Source organism: Oculina patagonica, chromosome 4, assembly GCF_052425735.1.
Source record: "Oculina patagonica isolate OP01 chromosome 4, crgOcupat, whole genome shotgun sequence".
In the NCBI taxonomy this organism is placed as follows: domain Eukaryota; kingdom Metazoa; phylum Cnidaria; class Anthozoa; order Scleractinia; family Oculinidae; genus Oculina; species Oculina patagonica.
In genome coordinates, this window is record NC_135761.1 from 51,327,733 (window position 1) to 51,343,898 (window position 16,166).

Genomic DNA, 16,166 nt, shown 5'->3' on the forward strand with positions numbered 1-16,166 from the left:
ACAGGCTCTCCTCTGCAACTAACTCTTTCTTATTACAAATAACATAACAAGGAATGCACTAAAAAGAGAATTAAGCCATAACTTCAGGTTTCGAAAAACGCGACAAGAACACTCAATCGTGACCACCGTGGGAACTTTGGCTGTAAACAGACCTTCCGACTTTCGAAGAAAAGGCTAGTTGACCCGGAACAGGGAATAAAAACATGACCTTTTACTTACGCATTCAAGAGATCTTTATCATTTATATTAAGTAGGTGTCATCCATTCCTTTGAGTATAAAGAACTTGGGAAAATAATCGAAAAACAAACCACTTGGAACAGAGGAATATTGGAGTCATGCGAGATGATATTGATGAACAACGAACTTTCAACAACAGCTACAAGAAAGCTCACAAGGTGCACAAAACCAAAAAAGTAGAAAAACGTTGAATGAACTTACAGTCTATACATTAAGCAACTGGTAAGCACACAGCGGTAACTCAAAAATTCAACGCTACTTTGGCGAAAAGTACTGTACATGTACAAGAATTTTGTAAGAAAACGTTACAAAAATGCAGTAGTAAAACAAAATAAGAGGCGATAAAACTGGTAGATAACAGTTGTTACGATTCTGTGATCATTCAGCCTATAAAGTTTACGTTTCCTGTAAAGTGTCCTTTTTAATGCAATCAGATATCTTCCTAGAAATGTTCACTATCGCATGGTAACACGGAGACCGAGGTGCTGTAAATACGCATATTTCGCTATAAACAAAAGATTTAATGAGCAGCAAAATTTTAGGATTCACACGCCCTTCTCAAAACTTGGTACATTACTCAACCAACAACCACGCAGAATGAACAAATTCGGCGTTTTGGTGAACGTGAACCACGACAGCATTGTTCGTATGTCTGCTTTCTTATTTCACTAAGCAACACGTAAATTAACTTCTTTGCAAGTTGTGAGATCAAGGTTTCTCGTTCACAGACCCTGTTGCTTCCCAATTCCTGTTATGGACACGTGATGAGTGTGGACAAGTGTGTGGAATGTAAAGACAAAGTGTGGGATGTGACGACAAATGTGTACAATAGTGGAGACGTGTGTGGATTGTATAAACAAGTGTGGCTTGTGTGAACTGTCTGTGTGGACCAGTGTGGACTGTGGATAAGTGTGTTCAGAAGCACTTCTGGAGTAGACAATGAGGTAGGTGTGGACTATGGACAAGTGTGGACTGCGTGACGTGTGTGAACTGTATGGACAAGTATGGACTGGACTGTGAGAAAGTGTGGACTGTGTCAAGAAGTGTGGAATTTACCAGCTGTTATTAGCCTATTTACTAGCTTTACATAACTGATTTCAAATAATTTTCTAAATTGGTTTTAAAACTTTGTAATGACCTAGAATTGACAATCTCTGAAGGCACGGTGGCAAGGAATTCCATTTGCATATGGATCTAGGAAAAAAGAAAACTTAAAAATGTCCTTGCTAATTTTGGGTATTCTATATTTAAATACATAGCTTTTACGCGTTCTTTTCTCACCATTAGGCATTATTGCGTTCGACGAAGGAGAACGCATACTAATCGCGTCGTTTTTCCGAACTCAGTCACGTGGGTATCGCTGAAGCTAGGTGGTTTTGAGCTTTGGTCGCCATCTTGGTGTGGCTGGCTGGCTGGCTGACACGTGGCCTCGATCCCATGCGAAACAATATGGCGTCGATTTTGGAATCGTTCAAACTCGTTCGTGGTCGAAACGTGTAGCCGAAGTGAAAATAATACCGAAAATAATATGCAAAGCATAACAGGGTTTTATCCATTGCGGTAGAGTTTTAGTCAGCCACCGAACGTCGATAAAATAGTGGCCATTCGTGGAAAGATTCCGAAAGTTGTATGATGAGTATTTTTGCTTCTCGCTAACACAATTAACAACAGCGGAGAAAAGATAACAGGCTCAGAGCTTGTAATCCATACCATACTTTCGACTGTGTTTTCGTGTGTGCTTACTTTGTTCCTTTGCCTTCGCTTATTTCGAATATTTTTGGCAGTTTTCTCCAAGGTAAGTGAAGTTGTAACTAATTTATTCGAAGTATTAGTAGCAAAATATATGACTAAAGCTACTTAAGCTTATTAAAAAATTAGAAAGCTGTGTAGTGGTTTTTTTTTCTAAGAAAGTTGTGTTATGATGTGTCGACTCAGCTGCTATGCTTAACAGATTCAACTTCTCTCTGTATACAGACTTCTGAGACTCTATAAATATACCAAATTCCCTTCGGCCACTAAGCATAATCATCGACTAGATGAAAGCAAACTATTTCAAGTTAATTACTGTTGAGTTACTTTTCAACCCCCAAAGTTTCTTTCAACACATCAATTGTATTTTAAGAAAACAAAAAAACTGTTCCTAATGGACTGGTATCAAAATGTTTGGAATGGCTACATTTCAGATTAAAAGTCCTTTGTTACTGTTAGTAATGTTACAAATAACTATACATGCATTTTTCCAGAGTAGCTACTAGATATACATTGTACTCTATTTGGATTCATTCAAGACCTTTAGCCACTTAGCTTGGCACAATCAAAAGGCTTTATTCTTCTCCTATGCTTTAGAAAGATGGTTCGATACAGGCAGATCAGGTTTCATCCGCTTGAGCAGTGTCATACATTTTCTGACAGACCTCAAATATCAAGAGAATATGATAACATAATATCATACTTCCCACTCCTTGCCTCCAGCTTTCTCTGCCTCCTCCCCCCACCCCCCCCCCATATTACCCCACCCTACCGAACGCACTCCCCTAATTTCCAATTACTACTAGTATATTTTTCTTCCTCGGTGTCCATTACATTGTGGCTCAGTTGAGTACATAACCTACAGACTGTGTGCCAGCTCGGACCAAGCGTACCAGAAAATAGCAGGTGCGAACGTCAGGTCCCCACTTTTTGGCTTATTGATCTTTTGAGCACCAAATGGCGAATGTTTTACAGTCTAAGCAAACTATGAAACGCGTACGGAATTGTATTGTAGATATGGTTTGAAAGAGAACGGAACGTAACCCCCACAACTACCAACAATACATGTACACTCCATCTATCAAGTATTTGGAAAACGTGCGTTTATTAAAAATTGTAAGTGATGCCACAATAACATAAATGTAAAAGCAGTCCAAAAACAGCCACGCACTGCATGGAATGTGCTAGCTACTAGAGCAGTTTTCAATTGAGTGTCGTAAAATCAAAACCAAAGTAATTAATCTAGCCAATCACAAAAGACACAGACAATCCAGTGAACCAATGAAAACTCGAAGCAAATACATGTAGCTGACGCAAAACGCGGGAAAACGTGCGCGAAAGAATCACGATTGGTTTTGGTTTTACTTCTGATTGGCTGAGAAAGTGGCGCGAGTTTTTGAGCCAATAACTAAGCTTAGTAATGCAAAACCGAAGCAAAAGAGAATTACTTTCGACACTCAAGTGAAAACCGCTCTACTTCTACCTTGTCGATAGGTATTTCCACAATTGCCTACTTGTTTGTATGAAAATGGTAACTTAAGTTATTTTATTCAGTGATGTTTTTATCGTTTTTTTTTGTACCCGTGTCATGCAGGTAATTTTTTATAAAAAATACTTTCGAAATTAAGACAAACTATCTACATTATATTCAGCAAATGCTGTCTAAAACCCTTGGGTCTTCTATTGATCAATGAACCCGCCATTGAAATAAATACCTAATATAAATACAACCACACTAAGACTTAGACTGAGGGCGCACACTTGAACTTAACTTAACCGACAAAAAAGTACTTTTACTGTCCAAGCTGTTACAAAGCAAGCTATTCAAGTAACAACAGTGCAGAATTGCCACAGTGTCAACAAATGAAGAGCTCAAGACCAAAAAAGGAGCGATATCAATATTGTTTTGAGACAAAAAGCAAAAACAACAACTTTTCACGAAGTAACCTCGGGTATCAGCACTTGCAAGGACTTACATAAATGGCTTGCTTCCCTTCAGGAGAACAACACAGCAAACAACAGGAACGGTGCTCCTAGCCCCAAAGACAATACCAATTGCTACACTAGAGGACCAGTAGAATTACAAGCTTACGAGAGCTGCAGAACAGCTCTAAATGGAAACGTCTTTTTCTGTTGAAACTCGTATCAGCTTACTTCTCGTGTCTACTCCGTATTAAAGTGGCTGTGTTCATTACATTACCTATTTACAGTATACAAAAATACTTTAGTCACTTACTAGTTATATTAACTTAACGTAAAACAAACACTGGTCGTCAACGCCTTTTTATAAAATTGTGGATATGTAACGCGCGCTGTGATTGGCCAACTGCATGCTTGCGTGAGGCTATGACGTCACGTTGCAGTTCTTGTCTTAATTTAATTAAAAAAAAAACATGAACAAGTGTAAATACTCTTTGTTTACATAACTTGATGCAAATACATAGAGAGGTAGCATCTGTATTCGAGCATAATGGCCCCTCACGCTAACGGGTATCTGTAGCTTCAAACTTGGTGGGGTGCTTGTCAACAAGGGTTACCCCCAAGCATTAAATTGGACGGAACCCATTCACACAACTGGGTAAAAGGAGGCACGGTGAGAGTAGCATCTTGCCCGAGAACACAACACTCAACAGTCTCCCCAGCCAGGGCTTGAAGCCCGAAACGCTCGATCTGGAGTCTAGTGCATATCCGTTACGTCACCACGCCTCCAATACTTGTCTCAAATACTTAAAAAAAAATTCGAGTTTCCTAAAACTCACATTCGTATTTGCATCAGGTTAAGTAAAGACTCGCGCATGAAAAATACAATACAAAATACAAAAGGACGCAAAGCAAAAGCTTCGCAATACGAAAGAAATGTTGGTATGTAATTATGTAAAAGTTGAAAAAATGACGGGGAAAAAAAATAAAACAGCTGAGGTGAACTTGTGTTTAGAGTTCGCTATGCCGCGGCCATGACTCTTCAAGGCTCCTTCTTCTCCTCCTGTTGTTTGGGAAAGTTATCACAAATCGATTCTTGTCAACAGAGCTCTGAAAAAAATACAGTAAATATTTCAATCAGCGAGAGTCAGTTGTAAGTTGACAAAATATCTCTATATTACATGCCACAAGAAAAATGAAAGGCGAGAGAAGAGGGCCCAGTTCCTTCACAGAGCTAGTAGCCCGGAAGAATTCTAAGGCATAGTAATTTCAAGCGCGTTCATATCAAAGTTTAACTACCCTACTATCACGTTGAATCATACTCAAGCAAGGCTACCTACCGAGACAAGGCTTGGCCCACCAACCAGGTTGCCATGGTAATCATTACCCGCTTGATCGCGAATGACTGAACCAGTCGTGTCATCCATGTTGAAATGTGCTCTGACCACGCCCTTGTGGATGGGCAACAACAGGCCAGCGGTCTTCATGTAGTCGATGATCTCTGCGTCTTCAACGTAGATTCCAAACAGGGTTAACTGTTGGAAATAAACATATAAGGGTTGATTCTGATGAAATGTTTTAAGTCCTTCCGGAAGAAACGTCTAAAATTGGTGAAGTTTTGACAGTTGGCGTATGAAAGAATTGCATACAGGGCAAAGAAAACATTAAGAGTGTGCCCGTGAGAGAACAGGGCAGAACCATGCAACATGTGATACAGCTCATATCACCGATTTCGCCCAAACTTAGCATAAATGTTGGGTATGGTGAGCTATTTACTGTGGCAAAACATCAACTCAAAATATTTTATTCCCTTCAAGTTATGGCACCTTTTGCAAAAATGGCCATTTTTCACTAATTTATGCATATTTAATTAGCTGACTTTGATTGACCAGTTCCACAAGAAAAAAAGACTTCTGAAAATAAAATTCACTGCACTATATTCTGTGGTTATTAGGCTTTAAGTACAATAATTCACTTCAACCGTCTGATTTGATTTCTTCTCCTCAAACGGTCTTTTGGAAGGTACACATTTCGTACTGTTGGAAATAGCCTTTAACTAGTGCCCAATATCTCCCATGAACAACAACTTATATACATTATTCTTACATGGGTAATGAAGTCCATCATTAAACTTCACAAAAATGCCACAAAATGTCTGGGGACTTCAATATTCTATTAGTATTGAGGAACTAAACACACGTGACTTAACGATTTCTTGCTATTTCATCAAAATTCACCGAAACACAGAAGCCATTTATTTGCCTCAATTTGGCATAATATCGGTACGAAATAGCTAATCAAGCATAAATCTATAGATAACAATCAAAATATTGGCGAAGAAAAGGCAGTTAGGACATTTTTCGGAGCGTTTTCAGAGCCATATAATTCGGCAATGTTGTGATATAGCAAATGTAAAAATAGCAGCGAAAGATTTTCTTCACAAGCTCGCTCAATTCAACATTTAGGCACATCAAAGTAAAGAAACAAGAAAGTAATACTACATACATGCCACTTATCGACACACGGATGCTTTCTTTTGAAGAATTTGTTCTTCCTCGCTGCACTTCGATTCTTTGATCGAACTCAATTGACATGTACTGTTGCTTTGAGGCGCGCTGAACTTAGTCAATCCATCGTGGTTCATCCTTCGTGAAAGGTGTAAACAGGTTGTCAATATAGTCATTCAAAGAGCTGTTTAAAGTTCACGGAAGGACACTTGTGTCAGCCAGTTTGCATGAAATAAATTTAACTGGAAAATAAACAGCCGCCATGTTGAATTTCTACCTTTGAGCCTGCCGTTTCAGTCAGCGGTACGGCTGTTCACTGGTCCTGGGCATCACGCGTCCATCACGCGTGACCACACGCGCGATCATTTGCTTTTCCTCCGTGAGTGTTCGTTGGATGCGTTTGTGATGAAAATGAGAATATTTTCAAATTGTCGTAGGGAAAACAATTTCCTCCGCTACAGCGTGACGTGTTTACCGCAATGTGATGCTGAACGAACTCTAGGGTGCTTACCATTTGTTGGAGTGAACCGGTTGGAATGACCACTGAAAAATGGAAAGGCTTCTTTCCAAAATTAGCAAACTAACCGAAATAGATGTCGCTTACCATTTGTAGCTCAGTTTCCTGTTATTTCTTTCCGTTGGTGGGAGACCTGAAGGATGGGAGACTAGAACTGGGAAACCTTACAAATGGTAAGAAAATTTCTGACGTTCCGTCAATCTCCGAAGAGATTTTCCAGAAAAATACTGTTCCATTTGACTTTCACCGAAACAGAGTTCTTGATTTTTCTGTTCAACGGTCGGCATGCACGGCAACCAAATCAAAATAATTGTTTATGTTCCAAAATGACGCTAAATGGCGGTATAAAACTGCTCCGACGTCTCGGCAATACTGCCTTTTTGGGGGTGGCACCCTGAAGAAGGCAGTATTGCAGAAACGTCGGAGCAGTTTTATACCGCCATTTAGCGTCATTTTGGAACACAAACAATTATTTTTAGCATAAAAGACGTTACACAGTTAAATAAATCAAAATGTCAACGTTTCCCAGTTACTTTCCAGACATTTGTATTTTTTTATTGCTTGTTCAAATTCCCCTCCCCTGGCGGGAATAGTGATTAATACTGCGCATAACGATTACATTTTTTGACCAAATTCCCCTACCCCTGGGGCATAAATGGGAAAAAAATGAATAACTCAGCAAAATTGGAGAATAACGTTTACCACGGGATAGATCACTATACGGTGGATAGCGAGGTAGGTTTTGTAATCGTTTCTTGCGCAAGTGCTTTAGTTGGGGGAGCGTCTGTGCTGAACTGAACAAAGTATTCACGTACGAAATGCCTTTAGCGACGCAGTCTATATGGCGCAGCAAATATATACATATATCTATAAACGTGTGAATGTAGAGAGAGAAAACAACAAAGTATAAAACGGGTTTCCCTCGCGTTGACCTCGAAGAGGACAGAAGACTACCTGTGCTGGTTGAAACATTAGCTAATAAGTTTTGCCGTCTTACGTAGTCCTAGTCTTGCAATAAATTTGTTTAGTTTTAATGCGGGGTTTAAGCTCTCTACAAAAGTCTGCATTCGCGATCGCGTCTTTGTAACTCACATAGCCACTTAAATTGAGTCGGTGATGAAGAAAATTATCATTTGAAGCCGCAATTCGTCACTTGCAATGTGGGCATTCAGGAGGAAAATTTGTCCCCATAAAAGCCCTTTTCTAAAACAAATTAATAAAACTGCAGTAATGACGTTTATCGGTGGGATCCCGAAAAAGAGAGTGGGTACAAATTCAGTCTCCTAGCTGCCAAAGTGTAATATAATATAGACGATTTGAACAGAAGGAATAGATGTACACAGGCCAGGCTGACAACCTAACGCCATTTCTTCGAATGTCCATATTCACCCCCTCCCCCACCTCCCAAAAAAGACAGAAACAACAAAAAAACAATAAACATACTAGTTTTAACCTGATATAAGATGGAAAAACTTGCTCTGATTATTTAATGGTTTCCGACATTTCAGAGCTCAATTTTAAAGCATCAAAACCGATTGCATCGCATACATTACACTGGATCCAGTGTATTTCTCTTCAACTATTTATCAAAAAAATTCAATGGAGAAGTTGAAAAAAATTCTCACTTTTATAAGAAACGCACACTACTTATAAGGCTAAGATCAAGCCCCGGTTGTTCAGAGGGTAGATAACACCATCCGCTACTTATTTCGACGAAAACAAACATTTGCGGAGGAAAAGCAAACGAACACGCGTGTGTATAGCTGTGTTGGGCTATGTATAGGCGTGTATAGCTGTGTAGGGCTAGTCTCTGTATCCCCTCTATGAACATCCCTATATAGGATTTAGTCAAACAACTATATGATGACAACATTACGTACTTGCCCAAGTGTACGACTTTACCGCTGACTGAAACGGCAGGCTCAAAGGTACAAATACAACATGGCGGCTGTTTATTTTCCAGTTAAATTTATTTCATTCAAACTGGCTGAGACAAGTGTCCTTCCGTGAATTTTAAACAGCTCTTTGAATGACTTTATTGACAACCTGTTTACACTTTTCACGAACAATGAACCACGATGTATTGGCTAAGTTCATCGCGCCTCAAAGCAACAGTACATGTCAATTGAGATCGATTGAAGAATCGAAGTGCAGCGAGGAAGAACAAATTCTTCAAAAGAAAGCATCTGTGTGTCGATAAGTGGCATGTATGTAGTATTACTTTCTTGTTTCTTAACTTTGATGTGCGTAAATGTTGAATTGAGCGAGCTTGTGAAGAAAATCTTTCGCTGCTATTTTTACATTTGCTATATCACAACATTGCCGAATTATATGGCTCTGAAAACGCGCCGAAAATGCCCTAACTGCCAATCTTCGCCAATATTTTGATTGTTATCTATAAATTTATGCTTGATTAGCTATTTCGTACCGATTTTGTGCCAAATTGAGGCAAACAAATGGCTTCTGTGTTTCGGTGAATTTTGATGAAATAGCAAGAAATCGTTAAGTCACGTGTGTTTAGTTCTTCAATACTAATAGAATATTGAAGTCCCCAGACATTTTGTGGCATTTTTTTGAAGTTTAACGATGGATTTCATTACCCATGTAAGAATAATGTATATAAGTTGTTGCTCATGGGAGATATTGGGCACTAGTTAAAGGCTATTTCCAACAGTACGAAATGTGTACCTTCCAAAAGACCGTTTGAGGAGAAGAAATCAAATCAGACGGTTGAAGTGAATTATTGTACTTAAAGCCTAATAACCACAGAATATAGTGCAGTGAATTTTATTTTCAGAAGTCTTTTTTTCTTGTGGAGCTGGTCAATCAAAGTCAGCTAATTAAATATGCATAAATTAGTGAAAAATGGCCATTTTTGCAAAAGGTGCCATAACATGAAGGGAATAAAATATTTTGAGTTGATGTTTTGCCACAGTAAATAGCTCACCATACCCAACATTTATGCTAAGTTTGGGCGAAATCGGTGATATGAGCTGTATCACATGTTGCCTGGTCCTCTTATGGATACACTCTTAAGCTCTTTATTCTGACTTAAGTTCCACTCAAAAGGGACGAAGACATTTTGCCTTCAAAAACGCGTTTTCGAAAATCTTAGATGGCCTTAATTGCTAAAGGATACTTACGATTGTTCGGGAAGGCCTATGAGTACCAGCGTATGCTCACGAGTATCAACGACCGCTTACGACGGCGCTGATGGGTTTTTACGAGTATTAACGGATGTTTGCGAGTACTTAAGAGTGCATACAAGTGCTCTGATTCGATCCTCAGCAACATCAACGAGGTTTTGATGATCCCCGACTTATATTTAACTGAACCAACAAAATGGCCCATTCGAGTCAACTTAATATTACACCTCATAGGGGCACTCACAAAACCTAGCTTGAGAGGTTATATCTTATAACACAAACAAAAAACATTCAAAATAAACAACGTACGTCATCCACAGTTCCGTTCATGTAATTATCATTGTCGCGTCCCACGTAAAGAAGGTCATTAGGAGCCTGAAAGAAATGATAACACAAATGTTTCTCATCAAAGGTCAATTTCCCTCGAACGTGGATGGGAAAACTGAGAAACTACACTCAGCTCGCAAAGGTAAGCTACCGTTAAAAATTAAGAGTCTAAAGAGAAGAAATACGCGTAGCTACAAGCTACCAGAATTCTTAAACAGCGATTATGCTGTGTAAAAAAATAACGCTGTGAAAGGTTAACTAAATAACATGACGTCACATACCCATGTGTGTGGCAAAACGTTGCTCTTCAATCCAACAGAAGACCCATTGACAAAAAGTTCAAGGCTGTAGGCTGAAAGAGATTAAGAGATAGTCTACGCATAAGATTTTTTCATCCTATAAAAATAAAAATAAAAAACAGTTTATTCTTGTTCCGTCAGTCGGTTTATCTGTTTATCTGTACGACCTTCCTCCCTCATTCATTTCTGTCTGTTTGTTAATCCCTCCCTCCCGCCTTAACTCGTCAGTTTGCCAATCAAACCTCCTTCATTCTTCAGTCTGTTTGGGAATTTTTCCCTCCCTTCTTTCTTCAAAGTGAAACGACAACAAATTTGCCAGTACATCCCTTCTCTCCTTCTTCTCTCCTTTTTCTTCCTTTCTCTTTCTGTTTGTCTGCCTATCTCTCTGTCTGTCAATTGCTCACTTATTTCTTCCTTCATTTAACAATCTGTCAATCAAACACTGTCCTTACTCTGAGCATCATATCTGTAGACCAAGTGATGCCATTCCTCAGGTTCAATGACTTCGGATCCTTGTGCCACAGATGATCCCAGGTTTCCATGGATTTGTCTTGCAAGCAAACAAAGTGAAATAACAACACGTAAGTGTACGTCTTATGTTCTAAAAAGCTAAGATTTTTTTTTAGAAATACTAACATGTCGAGAGCCGTGTGATTTGCTATTAGTGTGCCCCCTTCTTTTATCCCTCGGATAAAAGGAGCATTATTATGATGACACCACCGGGAAGTTCCATAAATCCGAGTTTCGCGCATAGGTAAGGTCGTAGATATGTCCAATCATCTTAACTGAACCGAACATTTCGTTAATCCAGTTTTGCACTGCACTTCCTATCAGCTAAAGCCATATGTTAACCGGTACATTACTGTGCCATACCTGTCCTTCAAGTATAAACACAACGAAGCGTCAAGACTGCATACAATAGGCATGACAGCATTGGGATAATCCGCTGCCATCCAAACCCATGTACTGATGGTAAAACTGCAACAAAAGTTTGGCAACGTTTACAAAAATATATTGTTTGAAATGCAGCATGAAAAGCCGTTTAGATCGGAAGAATTTCTTAATGCGAGATGTAGCATGGGTTAGCTAGTGTACTGACAACAGGACCAAAATAACGAGTTTAACATGTTTGTGTGGGTAACATGCTTACAGGGATTACTTGTCAACAGAGCCGGGATAACAAGTTTAACATGGGTACGTAGTGCAACATTAACCTTTTTTAACACGAGAAACCTGGTAAAAATAAGGCAGTATTATTTTTAAGGCATCCTACACGACAAAGGTAATAAAGTTAAGGAGTAATAATTACAACATGTGAACTACTAGTAACTCGCCAAAAAGTGGTACATTAACTAAGGACAGCATAGGCACCAAGCGAAATAACTTACAACGGAGAAACATGTGAACACAGACTGCCTCATGGAACTCACGGACAGAAAAGATAAAAGCTGATAACAATACCTGTCTGTAAGACCAAGATTATGAATAGACGGCAGTAATACGTGATCGTCAACACCATCAAAATGCAAAGCTTGGTTCGCCCTGATGGAAAATTAGAGCAATTCGCGTAAGAGAGAAAATCAAAGAACGACACGTCCCCTTTAGAAAATATTGGTTTCCTGCTCCGGATACATAGTTAAAAGGGTTTAAAATGTTTTCAAACTCGGAGCGCAAATAAAATTTAAAAGCGTGAAATATTTCGTCTGATATCATCCAGACTTCATCAGTCACTGAGGTGGTGTTTTTTAAGATGAATGTTAAGAAGACATTTCACTGCCTCGGGGGAGTTAAAATTCTGTCATAAATTGGAGCTAATTCAAAACCATTGTCTCTATTTAACAAAGGTTTTCTGAGTTTTATCTCAATGGCCTCTTTTACCCGGCGCTTAAAGCAAGGAGCTGCGATGGGGTCCCCAATTTCTCCTATAGTGGCTAATCTCTACATGGAACAGTTTGAGAAGAGAGCACTGGACACCGCCCCGACCCCGCCAACTATGTGGTACCGATATGTTGACGACACGATGGCCAAGATTCACGAACATGCTGTCGATTCTTTCTCTGATCACTTGAACTCGATTGATCAGCACATCCAGTTCACTTCGGAACAAGAAAAGGAGGGTAAAATCCCGTTCCTTGACACCTGTGTACACGTAAACCAAGATGGTTCTACCAAGATCTCCGTGTACCGTAAACCTACGCACACGGATCAGTACCTGAACTTCCACTCAAATCATCATCTTCAACACAAAAGAGCTGTAGTTAACACCCTGATGCTGCGAGCCCAGACCTTGGTTACCGAGGACGAGGACAAAACAAGAGAAGCCCAACACGTGAAACAAGCTTTGAAAGTAAACAACTACCCAGATTGGATGCTAACAATACCGCATTCCAAGTCTGGAACGAAAGAGCCCGAAAACGAGAAGAAAATCTACGCTTCAGCGCCATACATCAAAGGAATTTCTGAACGCCTTCAAAGAGCGTTTAAGTCACACGAGGTCACACTTATTCATAAACCCGTAAATTCCCTGAGGTCGCAATTGGTACATGTCAAGGACAAAACGTCCATTCTAAAGAAATGCGGAACTGTGTACCAGGTTCAATGTGAACAGTGCAACAAGGAGTACGTTGGCGAAACGTCCCGTTTACTGGAAACCAGAATGAAAGAACATCAGTCGAGGAACTCGTCAGCCATTCATGAACATTGTCGACTGGAGGGCCACTCGGTAGACACAAGCAAGACAAAAGTGTTAGCCACCGAAATCAACACCTTTAAACGCCGGGTAAAAGAGGCCATTGAGATAAAACTCAGAAAACCTTTGTTAAATAGAGACAATGGTTTTGAATTAGCTCCAATTTATGACAGAATTTTAACTCCCCCGAGGCAGTGAAATGTCTTCTTAACATTCATCTTAAAAAACACCACCTCAGTGACTGATGAAGTCTGGATGATATCAGACGAAATATTTCACGCTTTTAAATTTTATTTGCGCTCCGAGTTTGAAAACATTTTAAACCCTTTTAACGTCCCCTTTAGTTCCGTAACGTTTTGCACTACGCTCTCTTAGTTCAGCGAACAACATAATGGAATTAAATTTAAGTTGAATCAATTTGGATGCCTTTCAACGCTGCACGTTGAGGTAGGGTAGAGAATCGATTTCTCACTCCATTTTGCAAGGCCTAACCGGCGTCCGGCTAAATGTTTGTCCAAGGAGCCCACATAGGCCGCCTACAATCGCCATTCTTGCCTATCTCTCATTGAATATTCTACATCTTTTCTTACACTTTTCGTCCCTTTATAGTTATGATACGAAAATTTCAACTGACCTGTCAGCGCATCTAGCCTCAAGTCTTGACCAGATGACATCCTGCTGTCCAAACACCATCATACCGAGCCGACCTCCAGTGATTGTTGTTTCATACACGTCACCTGACTCAGTTAACACGGTCTCACCTTGTTTAACTTGTACTCTATAACATCAAATGACAGAAATAGGCTTGGTATAAAAAATGTCACTTTTCCTCAATTTTAATGTGCAAGCACAGACGTACCACGACGGATAAGTTGCTGACCTGGTTGTTCTGTTGTCCAAGGTTGCTCGATCTCATTTCCTTTTCGAGAGTGCGAGCAAGCTAATCCAGAGACACTTATGTACTAACTAATAGGCAGCGAGGCTTTTCAAGACTTTTAAATGTGCAATTTCTACGACTATTTTTTGCGATAGTGTGGATATTTTCAAACGTGTTCACTACCAAGAAACTAAGTTGTAGTATGAAAACTATTAACCACCGGGGATCATCACTGTTATTTTATACCTGATAAGTCCGATGGAAGGTCTATGGGTGACGTGGAAAGCGTAAGAAGTCTGATAATTCCATCCCTCCATATTAGGATCCTGCCACAGGAGCTTTACCTGGAGGAAAAAAGGGAAATTTATTTACGGTAAGAGTAAACAAGTACTGGCATTTCCATTTCAGGAGATAACTGAATTACTGACCTGGTTGCTGGTGTCCCCAGAATGCCACAGTGCTTGTGCTAAAGCCAACCCAGGTCCCGAGTTGGAATCGACAAGCTGAAAAAGACGACAAATCGCAAATAAATGGCTGGAAACAGCAGAAAACGGAAAAGGGTAGGAATCAAAAATTCCAACGGGTCAACATAAATCAAGCCTGCACCTTTAGCTGCACGCCTTTAATTCCTGCCCGATAATTCTGTTCTTGGAAGTTGCTGTTTTCTCTCCTCCACATCACCACGTAGAACTTGCGATTTGATTGATAGCCGAAGACCACGCCTACATAGTCTGAACTCTCACTTCCCTTTACATAAAGTGTTCCAGTGTAGTCTACAGGACCATACCTGGTTTTGCCTACAAATAATAATAAAAAATACTGATGAGGATGTACGGAAGGAATATAAGGGCATATTTTTTTCATAAGCGTGAACGTTCAAAGTTCTTCAAAGTGAGTTTTCCTTCATCCTGAAGGTAAATTGTTGTAACCGCAGGTAATGAAATAGAAACTCATACCAATAAGCATAGAAGGGTGTTGAGATGAACCGTTGGTTACTTCTTCAACGTCAATACCCTGCAAGAAAAAAAAAAGGAAAAATGTTCATGACGGATCTGAGAATAACTGAATTACTGACAGACTAGTGTTAAAGAAAAAAGGTTCTTCTAGACTGAGTCTCCGCAATAAGGCAACGCTTTTAGGGATTGAAGAAAACCACGGTTGCCTTTCACAAGCCCTCACAGACTTCATATGAACACACTGGATGTAGATAAATAAAGAAAGATGATAAATTGTAAGCTCCATAGTGAAATAAAAGACACGAAATAACGGCATGATCGTGCAAGACATACACTTTTAGCGACTCTCCAGGCGGGTAGTTGATCACTGTGGTTTGGATACAAATCAACTGTGAAGTGGTCTGTAAAGCTTGTTTTACTGAGATGTTTAACATATGGGCAGTGATCATCATTATCATTCACACCATCACCATCAAAGTCATCAACACACGCATCGCCAACTGGTCGTACTGCAGGAGAAAAGTAAAATAAACTGTAAACCAAAGTTTAAAATAATCCTTGGGGAACAGCAGTGAAACTTTACCCGACGAGTACAAATTTACGCTATCCACCCCCCCCCCCACCCCCCCCTGGTGCAGCAAAAATTGCATGCCGACAATTTTCGACCAGTCGCGAGCTTTTTCGGTAAGCTTCGACTACAATCCCCCAGCGCTACCAAGAACAAAAGCACTATTGTCATAAGGTTAATGTCCGAATTTGCAACCGAACAACAGACCATTTCTTGATACGAATAAAGTCTGAATTTTACAAGTTATGGTTTGTATGAGTTTCTTTAGTGTTTGGCAGTCATTTAAAAGACCGCCCAACTCGTGCTGAGTTTTCTTCTAACCAATCCGAGCGAGCAAAGACAAACTAGATGGCCGTTTTCACACTAGAGACGG

The 16,166-nt window shown here is 39.8% G+C and overlaps 1 protein-coding gene across 2 annotated transcripts in view; it reads right to left on the reverse strand.

The window, feature by feature from the left end:
* The window catches only part of LOC144650486 (uncharacterized), a 142,405-nt gene that overhangs the window by 52,968 nt on the left and 73,271 nt on the right, over window positions 1-16,166 (reverse strand). The window contains exons 61-73 of one of the 2 annotated variants that reach the window (XR_013570125.1): window positions 15,559-15,734; window positions 15,226-15,283; window positions 14,876-15,066; window positions 14,698-14,772; window positions 14,516-14,613; window positions 14,027-14,170; window positions 12,165-12,245; window positions 11,577-11,681; window positions 11,156-11,253; window positions 10,686-10,756; window positions 10,387-10,452; window positions 5,248-5,442; window positions 3,471-5,017 (exon numbers count right to left, since the gene is read on the reverse strand). Coding sequence is in view for 1 of the 2 variants with exons in the window: in XM_078510167.1 (XP_078366293.1) it covers window positions 4,919-5,017; window positions 5,248-5,442; window positions 10,387-10,452; window positions 10,686-10,756; window positions 11,156-11,253; window positions 11,577-11,681; window positions 12,165-12,245; window positions 14,027-14,170; window positions 14,516-14,613; window positions 14,698-14,772; window positions 14,876-15,066; window positions 15,226-15,283; window positions 15,559-15,734 (1,457 nt within the window). In the remaining variant the exon portion in view is untranslated. Of the gene's footprint in view, window positions 1-3,470; window positions 5,018-5,247; window positions 5,443-10,386; window positions 10,453-10,685; window positions 10,757-11,155; window positions 11,254-11,576; window positions 11,682-12,164; window positions 12,246-14,026; window positions 14,171-14,515; window positions 14,614-14,697; window positions 14,773-14,875; window positions 15,067-15,225; window positions 15,284-15,558; window positions 15,735-16,166 lie in introns of those variants that run through there. The other variant, XM_078510167.1, reaches the window with a different exon arrangement.